At 63.9% G+C, this 13,667-nt stretch overlaps 1 protein-coding gene across 6 annotated transcripts; it reads left to right on the plus strand.

Annotated features, from left to right (window-relative positions):
- The first annotated feature begins 337 nt into the window (after positions 1 to 337).
- On the plus strand, positions 338 to 13,568 carry LOC146543427 (laminin subunit beta-2-like). Of its 6 annotated transcripts, none has more exons than XM_085235398.1 (35): positions 338 to 356; positions 1,976 to 2,025; positions 2,506 to 2,681; positions 2,767 to 2,890; positions 2,965 to 3,038; positions 3,126 to 3,314; positions 3,385 to 3,448; positions 3,526 to 3,728; positions 3,797 to 3,917; positions 4,040 to 4,228; positions 4,312 to 4,491; positions 5,306 to 5,418; positions 5,535 to 5,614; positions 5,847 to 6,003; positions 6,138 to 6,290; positions 6,368 to 6,526; positions 6,603 to 6,724; positions 7,322 to 7,442; positions 7,734 to 7,926; positions 8,101 to 8,244; positions 8,376 to 8,607; positions 8,974 to 9,152; positions 9,219 to 9,443; positions 9,534 to 9,748; positions 9,825 to 9,921; positions 10,396 to 10,771; positions 10,842 to 11,026; positions 11,333 to 11,562; positions 11,691 to 11,894; positions 12,042 to 12,186; positions 12,270 to 12,477; positions 12,551 to 12,692; positions 12,863 to 13,039; positions 13,111 to 13,267; positions 13,342 to 13,568. In XM_085235398.1, the coding sequence occupies exons 1-35, from the start codon at positions 352 to 354 to the stop codon at positions 13,473 to 13,475; spliced, it is 5,523 nt and encodes a 1,840-aa protein (XP_085091524.1). In that variant the 5' UTR covers positions 338 to 351; the 3' UTR covers positions 13,476 to 13,568. The 6 variants fall into 6 exon arrangements, with proteins under 6 accessions (XP_085091524.1, XP_085091521.1, XP_085091522.1 ...); XM_085235395.1 differs by lacking the exon at positions 338 to 356 and adding an exon at positions 623 to 781; XM_085235396.1 differs by lacking the exon at positions 338 to 356 and adding an exon at positions 623 to 781 and having other exon boundaries at positions 8,974 to 9,137.
- The last annotated feature ends 99 nt before the right edge of the window (positions 13,569 to 13,667 follow it).

Raw genomic sequence — 13,667 nt, forward strand, 5'->3', positions numbered from 1 at the left:
TCACTGCCGTGGGAGCCTCGCTGAGCACGGCCCTTCCCTTCCTCTGGGTTTCCCCTGCACAGTGCCTGGCCACTGGACTGCACATCCACCCTGCCCTGAGCCCTGGCATCCCTCGCCCAGCCGAGGTGTAGGGGATGAGCTGCACCGGGACACGCTGAGTGCTGCCGGGCCCTGGGGGCTGCATTACCTTCCTGCCTCCCTGCTCAGCGGCATGCAGCCAGAGCACAGCCTTGGTGCAAGCACGCGGGTCCTCTTCCTTCCTTCAGCCTTGGCTAATAAAAGGCACCATGTGACAGCGAGGACTTTGTTGAGCTCCAGCGCTCTCGGGGATCCCAGGCAGCGCCGGCGGGCATGGGGTGAGTGGGGCTGCTTAGGGCACGGCAGCACCCGCGGAGCAGGGTTTGTCGTGCAGGGAGGCGTGGGGAAGCGTGCCGCCCCAGGGCCCGCGTTGTGCTCCTGGAGACGCGCCCTGTGTAGGCACGGGGTGCCCACGGGCTGCACGTCGAGTCGCAGCCATGGCACGTGCTGACGGTGCCACGCCACCGGGCATGGCTGTCCGTGCGTGGGCAACCACCGCCCGGCACCCGGCCCGCGCCTCACCTTGCTGCACCTCGGCGCAGGCAGGGCCCTCCCTCCCTGGCACGGCGCACGGAGGAGGAGACAGGCGCTGGCCGCCCTCCTCCAGGAACAAGCGGCCGAGCGCAGCGGGGCCGTGCCGGCTCAGCTCGTGGCCCCCGGAGGGCACGGCCACCTGCCCGGCCCGCCGGCCCCACGTGCACAGGTAGGAGCGGCTGCGGGGCCCCGGGGCGCGGCGTGGCCTTACGGCTGGGCAGCCAGCGCGGCACGGCGTGTGAGGAACGGGGCCGCGGGTCCTCGTGAAGAGGGGCTGCATCCTCCCACAGCCACCGGGCGCTCCCTAGGGTGGGTGCGGGTCGGACTTTGCCCGGCGAGCCCCGTGTCCGCCTGGAGGCCGTGTGCCTGCCGAAACCCAGCACGGCCCCAGTGCTGAGCCCGGGCGGTGCCGCGTGGCATCCCCAGGCGGGGAGGTTGCGGGGCCTTGGCTTGGCCCCACGGAGGATGAGCCAGCGGCCTCTCGAGGCGTCTTTGTTGGCACCGGGGCGTGCCTGGGCTGCCGACGCCTGGCTGGGCCGCGCGGCCAGGCCTGGCCCCACAGCCCCACGGGCGGGCGGCGAGGGCCTCCAGGCAGAAGGAATCGGCAGTGACATTCCCGTAGCCTGGAGACCGCCGTCCCATTCAGTGGGCAGCGCATTTGAATAAGAATCGTGTGTGTCTGTGTGTGTGCGGGGGGGCCGGCCGGCGGCCCGCTTTCCCATCGCCTCCCGTCGCCCGGCTCAGTTCTGCACGCCCGGATCGGGGCGGTGGGCTCTCACCGCCGGCCTCGCGCATCGCTGCACTACCCAGGTACCGCCGGGCCGGGGTCGGGGCTGGGGGAGCGCTCGGTGTTGCCTCTCCAGCCCATTGGCACAGCGTTGAGCGGGACCGGCGCCGGGCAGAGCGCGGGTGTCCGGCTGGGATGGGCCCATGGTGTCCCCCAGCCCCGGGTGGCTGCATGCGGGGACAGGAAGGCTGTGCTGGGGCGGCGCGGAGTCGGGCTTTGATCCAGTGGTGATTGCAAGGTTGGAAGGAGGCAGTGACGGCAGAGAAGAGAGCGCAACAGGAGCCTAAATTTAACAGCAGGACCCCGGCCAGCTGCAGGATGTCCTTGCCTGGCCTGCTCCAACCCTGCTGACTCTTGTCCCCAGGTGTCCCTGGTCCAGTGCTGGGACCCAATGTGGACACTAGTGCCAGAGGCGGACACAGAGGCAGGGACAGGTGCTCCCTGACTGCAGGATGGGGTGTGGGGATGCAGCCATGGGGCTGGGGACATGGTTGAGAGATGGATGATGCGTGTGTGGGGCTGGGAGAGGCCCAGGCAGTGCTGCCCCATGCTGCAGCCCATCTCTTTGCCCCACAGGCAGGGCCCGTGGCTGCCCATGGATGTCCTGGTCCTCGCTCTCCTCCTGGGTAAGTGCTGCTCCCACAGTGCCTAGGGCTGCAGTGGCCTCAGGACCACTGGCCTGTGCGGGGGCTGTGGGTCACAGGGCCATGTTAATGTGGTGAGGGCCTGGGCACTGCAAATCCCAGCGAGGAATCTGGGCTGTGCTGAGCCCTGCAGGATTAGCAAGCACCTGACCTGGCTCCTGGCTCCCCCTGGCACCACTCTGTGAGCCGAGTGCTTGCAACACCCACACTCCCCCTCCCCATCCCTTCCTGCTAGCAGCCCCCAGCCAAGCGCCCCACTTGCTGGCGCTGCCCTCCCGGCCCTCTCCCTGCCCCCCGGTCATGAGGCCACAGCCACACTGCCAGCATCTTTCCGGGTCACGGAGCTTCGTGCTGCATCAGTGGGTCAGGATGTGGGGATGGGGCAGGGTGGGGGTAGGGTAGCACAGGGCTATGGGGTGTGGGTTTGTGGCGCAGTCCTCCCAGTCTCTGTGCTCTGTGCAGCGGGGGTGCCAGCAGCAGGGGGCTGGGAAGAGCCAGATCCATCCCAGGGCTGTGCCCGTGGCAGCTGCTACCCGGCCACCGGCAACCTGCTGGTGGGGAGAGCTCAGCAGCTCAGCGCCTCGTCCACCTGCGGGCTGCAGGGGCCCCAGGAGTACTGCATCGTCAGCCACCTCCAGGTGAGCCTATGGCACGGCACAGCACAGCACAGCATGGCAAAATGTGCTGGTGCAGCCCCAAGGGTGATTGATGCTGCCCATGCAGGACTCTGAGAAATGCTTCACTTGTGACTCACGAAACCCGACCCTGCGTGAGAGCCACCGCATTGAGAATGTCATCTACCTGCACGGCCCCCACAGCGAGAGGAGCTGGTGGCAGTCGGAGAATGGTGAGAGTATGGCCACCCCACACGTGTGTCCCACGTGGGCTGCATGCCTTAGCCAAGACCATCTGTCCCTGCAGGCGTCGAGCATGTCAGCATCCAGCTGGATCTGGAGGGCGAGTTCCACTTCACACACCTCATCATGAAGTTCAAGGTAGGTGCGCGGGGCACAGTGGGATGGACCCCATGACCCACCGGTCCCTATCCCACCGTGTGCCCCCATCTGATGTGTGCCCCGCAGACCTTCCGCCCTGCAGCCATGCTGGTGGAGCGCTCGGCCGACTTTGGCCGCAGCTGGAAGGCGTACCGCTACTTCGCCTACAACTGCTCCAAGCTCTTCCCTGGCATCCCCACGCATCCCTCAGGGCACATCGGCGAGGTGCTGTGTGAGCAGCGCTACTCTGAGATCGAGCCCTCCAGCCACGGCGAGGTGCGTACAGCTGAGTGGTATGGAGAGATTGGGCTGGGGAATGTGCTGACATGCTACATCCCACCTCCAGGTCATCTTCAAAGTGCTGGATCCCTCCATCCCAGTGGTGGACCCATACAGCCCCAACATCCAGGGTGAGTGTCCATAGGGATGAGATGCGGTGCTCTGGGGCAGCACAGTGAGCACTGACGATGCCACCTGTGCTACCCAGAGCTGCTGCGTGTCACCAACTTGCGGGTGAACCTCACCAAGCTGCACACGTTGGGGGACAACCTGCTGGACTCACGGCAGGAAGTGCTTCACAAATACTACTATGCTGTGGATGAGCTGGTGATGCGTGGGAGCTGTTTCTGCCATGGCCATGCCGCTGAGTGTGCCCCTGCACCTGGTGCTCCGCCATCTGTCCCCGGCATGGTGAGATGCGGCACGGAACGGCGTGGCACAGGGTGACTCTTTGGGCTGATCCAGATGCTCTCCCCCAGATCCACGGGCGCTGTGTCTGCAAGCACCACACGCAGGGGCTGAACTGTGAGCGCTGCGAGGACTTCTACCATGAGCTGCCCTGGCGCCCGGCTGAGGGCTCCAGCACCAACGCCTGCCGCCGTGAGTGCCACGCGCCCGCAGCCGGCACGGTGCGGGGCCATGGGGTCCTGCGTCACATGCTGGGATTTGGGGTCCTGCAAGTGGCAGGCCAGAGTCGGGTACCAGGGGTGCCGTCCTTGCAGGATGCGACTGCAACGAGCACTCACGGCGCTGCCACTTCGACATGGCCGTGTTCCTGGCCACCGGGAACACCAGCGGGGCCGTGTGTGATGGCTGCCAGCACAACACCATGGGCCGCCGCTGCCATCTCTGCAAGCCCTTCTATTACCGGCACCCGCGCTCCGATATCCGCGCTCCCACCGCCTGCGTCCGTGAGTGCCCGCCCCCGGCTCTGTTGCCCCCAACCCCGTGTCCCCCACTGCCACCCGCCCCAGCTGCCACGATGTCCCTGCAGCGTGTGACTGCGACCCGGCGGGATCGCTGGATGGCGGCGCCTGTGATGCACACACGGATGTGGCGCTGGGCATGATCGCGGGGCAGTGCCGCTGCAAGGAGAACGTGGCCGGGCCACGCTGTGACCGCTGCCGGCACGGAGCCTATGGCCTCAGCCAGGGAGACCCTCAGGGCTGCCAGCGTGAGCTGGGGCTGGGATGGGCATGGGCTGTGGGGATGGAGGATTTGTGTGGGGATGGATGTGGGGATGGAGGAATGGGGATGGAAAGGGAGGAATGTGGGTGAAGGAGTGGGGATGAAAAGATGGGACGAAGGAATGGGAATGGGGATGGAGGAATGGGGATGTAAGGATGGGGATGAAGGAATGAGAATACGGAAAGAGGGATGGGGATGGAGGGATGAAACTGAAGGGATAGGTTTGGGAAAGGAGATGGAGGACAGAGGTCAATGAGTGAGTGATGATGCAGTAAGGATGGAGGGATGGGGATAAAGAAATGGGAATGGAGATAGGAGTGTGAATGAGAATGGAAGAGTGGGGATGGGGAATGAAGGAATGGAGATAGAAGGCCTGAGTTGGAGAGTTGAGGCCAGAGATGGAAGTGTGAAGATGGATGGGTTAGGGATGAAGCAATGGGGATGTAGGAGTGGGGACTGAAGAAGAATGGAAATGAACGGATGAGGTGGGGAGATATGGATGAAGGGACAGGGGATGCAGGGATGGGGATGGAAAGGTAGAGCTGGATGAGTAGGTGATGAAGCAATGGGAGGGGATGATGGGGATGGAAGTAGGATTGGCATGGAGAGTTGGAGATGGAAAGAGGGAGGGAGGGCAAGGGAAGGGGGGATGAGCAATAGTGCAAGGGGGACTCAAGGCCGTGGGGCAAGGAGGAAGGGCTGTGGAGCTGCTGGTTGAACGTCACTGGGTGCACTGGGGGTTGTGGTGGGTGGCAGTGCTGTGTGGCAGCCCACCATGTGTGTGTTTGTGCACGGGGCAGCGTGCCGGTGTGACCCACGGGGCACGGTAGCGGGCAGCTCCCCCTGTGACCCCATCAGCGGGGACTGCTACTGCAAGCGCTTCGTGGCCGGGCGCTCCTGCAGCCAGTGCGTGGTAAGTGCCCCAACTCCACACTGTGCTCCATTGCCTTGGCTCTCCCCAGCCCCATGGCATCCCCCAGGGCTGGGATGGCCCCACGCATACTCCCTATCTGTCCCATCTTACTGCAGCCTGAGTTCTGGGGCCTGAGCTATGATGTAGGGGGCTGCCGGCCCTGCTCCTGTGACTTCGGGGGAGCTTACAGCAACAGGTGAGACCCCACAGTACTGCCCAGCAGGGCACGAGGACACAGGGATGGGTGTGGGGACAGGGTGGAATGGAAGTGATGGGACCACTGCTGGAGGGATGGGGACAGGGCTTCACAGTGGAGGCAGACTGGCGTGGAAGGAGGGATCTCTGTGCCTGGAGGTGGAGAGCTGGGGACAGGGAGGGATGGGTGAGGCACAGTTGGACAGAAAGATGGACAAGGGCCCATTCCCCAGGTGCTCCATGGAGGATGGGGCCTGTCCCTGCCGCCCCCACCTCATGGGCCGGCAGTGTGACCAGGTGCAGCCCGGCTTCTTCTGCGCACCCCTTGACCACTACACCTACGAGGCTGAGCAAGCCACGGGCCACGGGCCCAGCCATCCCCAGCTCCCAGTGAGTGTCTGTCCTCATCCTGGGCTGCCACGGTGCCCCATGCCTTGTGTATGGCCATCCCCATGCTCCATGCATGGCTATCCCCGTGCTCCACACGTGACCGTTCCCATGCATGGCTGTCCCCATCCCTGCAGGGCGCTGTGCGGGCAGAGGTGCCCCAGGACTGCCCCCAGCACCGCAACGGGGACCCAGCGGGGCGGAAGGCACGTGCTCGGCCCCAGCGCAGCCCTCCTCGCTCCCCCCAGCCCCACGCAGCCCCACGCCACAGCCTGCAGCAGCCCCCCAAGGTGAGCCTCGGGTTGAGGAGGGGGCACAGCAGCGCACAGCCTTGGGCTGGGGCTGAGCCATGCGGTGCCGTGCCCAGCCCGACGTGGAGCCGATAGTGCGAGATGGGGACGGGCACATGGTGACGTGGACTGGACTGGGGTTTGCCCGTGTGCGGGATGGAGCCGGGCTGACATTCCATGTAGACAACGTGCCCTACCCCATGGAGTATGAGCTGCTGCTGCGTTACGAGCCTGAGGTGAGAGTGGTTGCGGGATGCCCCAGTGTGCAACGTGTGACACTGCCGGTGCTGATGGCCTCGCATCCCATTGCAGTCAGCCGAGGACTGGGAGGCTGTGGTGAGCATCAGCTCCCGGGCGCTGCCCACCAGCCCACGCTGTGGGAACCTGCTGCCCTCAGAGCAGATGTACCGTGAAGGGCTGCCCCACAGTCAGAGGTGGGATGGGGTTGGGGGGTGGATTGGATAAGGATGGAGATGGAGAAGGGGAAAGGGTGGGATGGGATGAGAGGGAATGGGATAGGGGTGGAAAGGAGATGGGGATAGGGATGGGGTGGGATGGGGAGAGGGAGGAGGTTGGGGATATGGATGGGGATCGGATGGGTTGAGGATGGAGGTGGGAATGAGGATAGGGATGGGGGTGTGGACAGGTTGGGCTTGAGAATGGGCATGAGTTTGGAGATAGAGATGGGAATGAGACTGGGCATAGAGATGAGAATGGGAATGCAGATAGGATAAAGGTGGAAATGTGCGTGAGAGGATGTGGTGGGATGAAATAAAGAGATGGAGTGAAGATGGAACTGGGAATGGGGTGGGATAGGATAGGGATGAGGATGAAGGTAGGATCAGGACAGGAAGATGGACAACACTACTACATTTCTTTGTGTGAATTGAGGGATGGGCATAGGATGTGGCTGGTATGGGAAGGGGGATAGTTCTACCACACAGGTCGGGGAATCAGGGTGATAAATGTGGCCAGGTCCTGCTACATTGTCCTGGCCATCTCCCTGTGCCCCGATGCCTTCCTTTCTACAGGTATGTGCTGCTGTCCCGGCCCTTCTGCTTCGAGCCCAGTACCCCGTACGAGGTAACTGTGCGGCTGCAGAGAGCCAGCGTCACCCAACGCCACCCCAGTGCATTCATCCTCATCGACTCAGTAAGGGGGTCCCAACACACCCCACACCTGGTGGGGAGATGGGCAGGGGTGGGCGAACCACACATAGGGTGATGGACAGAGATGGGACAGGGTGGAGAGGGAGATGAAGGGGGTATAGATGGAGGAGGCAATGAGATTGGTGTTGCAGCAGGGTCTGGAGCAGGGAATGAGGATGGAGATGTTGATGGGATGGGGCCATGCATGTGAATGGGGACATCTGTGGGGCTGGGGATGTCGGTGAGTTGGAACTACTCCCGGGGACAGCCCCACCACCTCCCCGCTGCCCCACAGCTGGTGCTGCTGCCACGTGTGCCAGAGCTGCCGGGCTTCCACGGGGCAGCAGCGGAAGCGGTGCAGCGGCTCGAGGAGCTGGAGCGCTACCGATGCCTGGAGGCTTTCCATATGGCCCCACCACACACCCTGGCTGAAGCCTGTGCCCGCCTGATCTGCAGCGTCTCAGCCGTGCTGCACGATGGAGCTCTGCGTGAGTCGGGGGCTGCAGGGATGAGGGGCCATGGGTGGGTGGGTGAGTGGGCTATGATAGAGCCATGCTCAGCACAGCTAGGCCAGATAGTAGCTGGTGTGGGAGAGGGCAGGGGTTGGTGGCAGCATGTGGCATGGCATTCCCATTCCCAGCTACAACCCTGTTGCCCCACAGCCTGCCAGTGTGACCCACAGGGCTCCCGCAGCAGCGTGTGCCAGGTGCTGTCAGGGCAGTGTGAGTGCAAGCCCCACGTCCTTGGCCGACGCTGTGACCGCTGCGCACCCCGCAGCTATGGCTTTGGACCCCTCGGGTGCAGCCGTGAGTAACAGGGTCTGCTGGTGTGTCAGACATGCCAGGATGGGACCCCCGTCTGTGTGGCTGTCTGTCTGTCCATCCCACTGGGATGTTTGTTCTCTGGTCACCCTGACGTGAACTGTGCCATTCCACAGCCTGCGCATGCTCCCCAGACGGCTCTGTGTCCCAGCTGTGTGATGCAGGCAGTGGGCAGTGCCGGTGCCGGCCGGGCATTATGGGCCGACAGTGCGACCGCTGCCAGCCAGGACACTGGGGCTTCCCCAGCTGCCGGCCCTGCCAGTGCAACGGGCACGCCGAGGAGTGCGACCTGCGGACAGGCAGCTGCCTGCACTGCCGAGACTACACCACCGGCCGGCACTGCGAGAGGTGAGCGTGGCTGGGTGAGATAGTTCGGCATGGCACGGCATGGCATGATACTTACAGCACTGATGAGATGGGGTGGGACAGGATGAATGAGATTGAACAGGTTTAGATTATATGAGATGGGATGGGATCAGGTGGGGTTAGAATAAATGGATGGGATGAGATAAGATGGGATGAGATGAGATGGTGTAGGATAGGGTAGGGTAACTTGGGATGGGATAGGATGAGAATGGGATGGGATAAGACAAGATGGGATGAGATGGAATAAAACGGGATGATGGAATTGGATGGGACAGGTTAGGATTAATGGGATGGGATTTGATGAAATAGATGGGATGGACACCTGAGACCTCACTCCTGCCCTTACAGGTGCCAGGATGGTTATTATGGAGACCCGGTGCTGGGCTCGGGGCAGCAGTGCCGCCCTTGTCCCTGCCCCGGCTACCCCGGCACACGGCACTACCATGGGAGTGCCTGCCATGCCGATGAGGAGACCCGCCACATCGTGTGCCTCTGCGCACCCGGATACACCGGTGAGGGGCAGACAGGTACCATGCTGCAGGACCCCAGCAAGAGGGCTGAGATCCTGTCAGCCACATCCCATGTCCCCACAGGGCCCCGCTGCGACCGCTGCTCCCCGGGCTACTTTGGGACGCCGGAGATGGAGGGAGGAGTGTGCCGGCCCTGCCAGTGCAACAACAACATCGACACCAGCGACCCGGGGGCCTGTGACCCACACACAGGGCACTGCCGCCGCTGCCTGTACCACACTGCCGGGCCCCGCTGCGCCCAATGCCAGCCCGGCTATTTCGGCAATGCCCTGCAGCGCAGCTGTCGCCGTGAGTTGGGCCAGGGGCTGTGGGCATGCGAGGTCTTGGGATGGCGTGAGGCTGAGCCCCCTGCCCCACATGGCTGCCCACCACCCATAGGCTGTAGCTGTGACCCGCGGGGAACACTATCTGCCCACTGCACCGCTGGCACCTGCAGCTGTGACCGCGCTACGGGAGCCTGCGCCTGCAGAGCCCACGTGGTGGGCAGGAGCTGCGACCGCTGTGCGCCCAACTTCTGGAACCTGGGGGGAACGGGGGGCTGTCAGCCTTGTGGATGCCATCCCACGCACGCCACGCACCCTGCTTGCGACGAGGTGAGCATCCCAGCATGGGTTCTGCATCCTCTGGGGGGTAAGAATGGGTGGGCTGAGCACCCTGCTCTTGCTGCAGGTCACGGGACAGTGCCGCTGCCACCTTGGCTTTGGTGGCCGTGTCTGTTCCCAGTGCCAGGAGAATCACTGGGGAGACCCTGAGCTGCAGTGCCGAGGTGAGAGCATTAGCCAGGGACTGGCAGTGGGGTGTATGGGGACATGGGGACCCTGAGGAAAGAGGGGTCTTGGGGAAACAGGGTGCCTTTGGGACAAGGGTTGAGCTTTGGTGTACATGGTGGCTCCTGGGAATATGGGAACTTTGGGGAAGGAGGAGTCTTGGGGACACAGGGGGTCCTGGGGACATGGGGTGAGATTTTGGCTACCTGGAGATTCCTGGGAACATGAAGAGGATCCTGTGGATATGAAGGACCTCAGGGACATAACGAGCTCATGAGAATGTGGTGGGACCCTGGTGATAGGGATGAACCAGATGCCATAGTGTGATGCTGGGGACATGGGATGGGGACACGGTGAGTCTCCGGGTATGTGATGGGATCCTGGAACCATGGGTGACCCAGAGGACACAGTGCCACTCTGAGGACACAGAGGCCTCTGGAGAGTTCAGGCAGTGACAGTGTCCAACTCCACAGCCTGCGAGTGTGAGCCGCTGGGCGCCGAGAGCCCACAGTGCGACCAAGCCAGTGGGCAGTGCCAGTGCCGGCCAGGCTTTGGGGGGCTGCGCTGCGACCGCTGCCAGCGGGGCTACCAGGCCGCCTTCCCTCGCTGCTCTCCATGCCACCCCTGCTTTGGGCGCTGGGATGCAGCGCTGCGCAGCCTGCAGGATGGGCTGCAGCACCTTGAGGCACGGATACGGGCCCTGCTTGAGGGAGGGTCTGCAGCCCCACTCAGCCCCCGCCTGCGAGCACTGGAGGAGGCTCTGAAGCATGCAGAGCTGCTGCTGGGTGAGGGGAGCAGCCCCAGCAGCCCCCTCCTGCAGGAGCTGGCCGGGCAGCTGGATGGCAGCAGGCAAGTGCACACGGTGGGCTGGGGGAGGTTTTAGGCATCCAGAGGTATTTGAGAGCTCTCTGCCCCATAGGACAGAGCTGGACAACTTCTGGAAGAGATTTCAAGAGCTGGAGCAACACGTGGATCAGCTGGAGCAGGCTGATGTGCTGCACCGCAGCCGCCTGGCCAGGCTGAGCCATGAGTTGGGTGGGCTTAACCAAACCACCTCCCATCTGCAAGCTGTCCTTGGCACCGTGACAGCAGCAGGATTCAGGGGTAAGGGCATCCAATGAAGGCTTCTGGGGGGATGGGGGCTGGGAGAGTCGTGCCCTGATGCTGGATGTGTAGTTGGGACTGGGAGAATTGTGCCCTAATTCTGAGTGCGTGGTAGGACTCTGGGGATGTGGGGGGGTCATAGGAACAGGGGGACCTTGGGAAAGTGGTGGGACTCCGAATATGGAGAGACAGTGGATACTTAGGAGATCCCGGGACATGGGGAGACACAAGGGACATGGCTGATCCTGGAGCCATAACAGGATGCTGGGAACATGGTGGGATTCGAGGGACACTCTGTACCTGCAGAGTCATACCAGAGCATCGTGGTGGCAGCACAGGACTCACGGCAGGCAGAGGTGGTGGCCAATGGCACGGCAGGTGAGCTGAGTGCAGCACGGGCCACGCAGCAGGCAGCTGAGCAGGCACTGCAGCAGCGGGGCGATGCGTTCCGCCGGAGCATGGCTGCACAGCGGAAATCCCTGCGGGAGGCACAGAAACGGGTGTCAGGGCTCAGCGTGGCCGGGATCAATGAGAAGGTAAGAGTGGGACGGGGGAAAAATGGCTTGGGGTGACCACATCACAGGTGACACACGGGTTACTTGGCTCTTGTGCCAACTGGGATGAGAGTCTGCCCATTCAAACTCCACCTTTTGGATCCCTGCAGATTTGTGGGGCTCCTGGAGACCGGAGCTGTGCAGAATCACTGTGTGGAGGAGCTCTGTGCCGGGACAGCGCAGGGACTAGGCACTGCGGGGGTGTGGGGTGCACAGGGGCCCTGCCCGTGTCAGCTCAAGCCCTGAGCAGCGCCCGCAATGCCTCACAGCAGCTGGAGGTGGCCCTGGGACAGCTGAGTGCCGTGACGCAGAAGGTAAGGATGGCATCCCCATATGCTGGGTTCCCATGCGTGGCCCTTTGTGCCCACTTGAACATCACACCTGTGCCCACTCCTGGCTCAGTGATGGCCCCTTGCACATCCCAACTGTAAACCCCTTGGTGTTCCTTGGTTACACTCCAGATGCAGGAGGTTCAGGACTTGGCACGGGGTGCCCGCAGCCGTGCAGAGGAGGCGTTGGAACGCTCACAGGCTGCTCGCAGCCGCACAGAGAAGGCGACAGCACAGTTGCGGGACTTCATCCGCCGCATCAAGGCCTTCCTGTCGGGTAGGGCCAGCAGTGTGTGGGCACCAGGCATGGTATGGGACATGGAGCCCACCCTGAGCTCACCCTGCTCCAATGTCCTGCAGAGGAGGGTGCAGATCCAGGCAGCATCGAGCTGGTGGCGCGGCAGGTGCTGAACATCTCCCTGCCCAGCAGCCCTGCACACATCCAGGAGCTGCTGCGGGAGATGCAGGAGAGCATCAGCCAGCTGGATGGGGTGGACACAGTGCTCAATAGCACGGCACAGGGGCTGGAGGCTGCACAGGGGCTGCTGGCACAGGGACAGAATGCCAGGTGAGTGGCGACGCGCTGGATGGGGAAGGTGACAGAGCCCTGAGCAGGGCTGGAGATGTCTGTATCGCCACAGGGAGCGAGCGGAGGGTGTGAGGGATGAGCTGGCAGGGACACAGCTCGCACTGCAGGTGGCACGGGCACAGGTGATGGCGGCTGGGAGCACCTTGCGGAGCGCCAAGGATGGCATCCGGGCTGCTGAGGGCAAAGCCAGGGAGGTGAGAGGTGATGCTGGGGATGGGGACCCTGGCACACCCCCTCGGCCCTGTGGGTAACAGAGTGGGCACACAAGGGGAGCAAAGCCAATGCTATGGGCGTGATGCAGGCACGCCACCGGTACCTGATGGGCACGCAGTGCCTACCCACCACCTATGTCCTATGCACCCAGGCGGAGCGCAAGTTGCAGGCGCTGCAGGGCAAGGAGTCACGGCTGCAGCGGCGACTGCGGGAGCTGGCACAGCGCGTCACCGCCCTGCAGCAGCGCGGACAAGACGCCCGGCGCCTGGCACAGGATGCCAAGGATGGGGCGCAGCGTGCCACCACCGCCTCGAGGACACTCAGCCAGGTGAGCCTCGGCCTCGCAGCAGGTGGGAAGTGATGCAAGGAGCTCGTCCTCACCGTGCCCTGTGCCCGCAGGACTTGGCGCAGGTGACTCAGCGCTACGTGGTGCTCAAGGACCGGGTGAGTGGGATGGCAGGGGTGGCCGGAGGGGCCCTACAGCGCGTGACGCGGCTGACGGCCGAGGCCAGGGACCTGCTGGATAAGGCCAACAGCAGCAAGAAGCGGCTGGAAGGTAAGGGGCGGCGTGGGACAGGGGCTGCCCGCTCGGTGCCCGCAGCCCAACCTGCATCCCGTGCCGTCCTGCAGAGCTGGAGCAGCACTTCGGGGCCAACGAGCAGGCGATGGCGGCCAAGGCGATGCGGCTGCAGGCGCTGGAGCGGCAGGTGTCGGGGCTGCTGCAGGAGATCCGCGAGCGGGCCAACGCGTACGCCACCTGCTAGGGAGTCCGACCCGCTCGGGACGCGGCCCCGCGCGGCGTGGAACAAACCCGCGGGGTGTCTGTAGCGCCTGCAAATAAAGCGCTGAGCAGCGGCTGCCCGTGTCCGGCCTCTCACTGTCACGCGTGGCCGAGTCCCGCGCGTCCCCCCGCGGTACCCCCGGCCTCCGGCGGGGCGGTGCTGGCCCTTCCCGGC

This window comes from Meleagris gallopavo, chromosome 14 (genome assembly GCF_905368555.1).
Source record: "Meleagris gallopavo chromosome 14, MGAL_WU_HG_1.1, whole genome shotgun sequence".
NCBI lineage: Eukaryota > Metazoa > Chordata > Aves > Galliformes > Phasianidae > Meleagris > Meleagris gallopavo.

What these genes read in the sequence shown, in the direction of transcription:
- LOC146543427 (XM_085235398.1), top strand. An exon ending in CGCCATCTGTCCCCGGCATG is followed by an intron (nt 3,729 to 3,796) that starts GTGAGATGCGGC and finishes GCTCTCCCCCAG; the next exon opens with ATCCACGGGCGCTGTGTCTG. An exon ending in CCAGCCATCCCCAGCTCCCA is followed by an intron (nt 6,004 to 6,137) that starts GTGAGTGTCTGT and finishes CCATCCCTGCAG; the next exon opens with GGCGCTGTGCGGGCAGAGGT.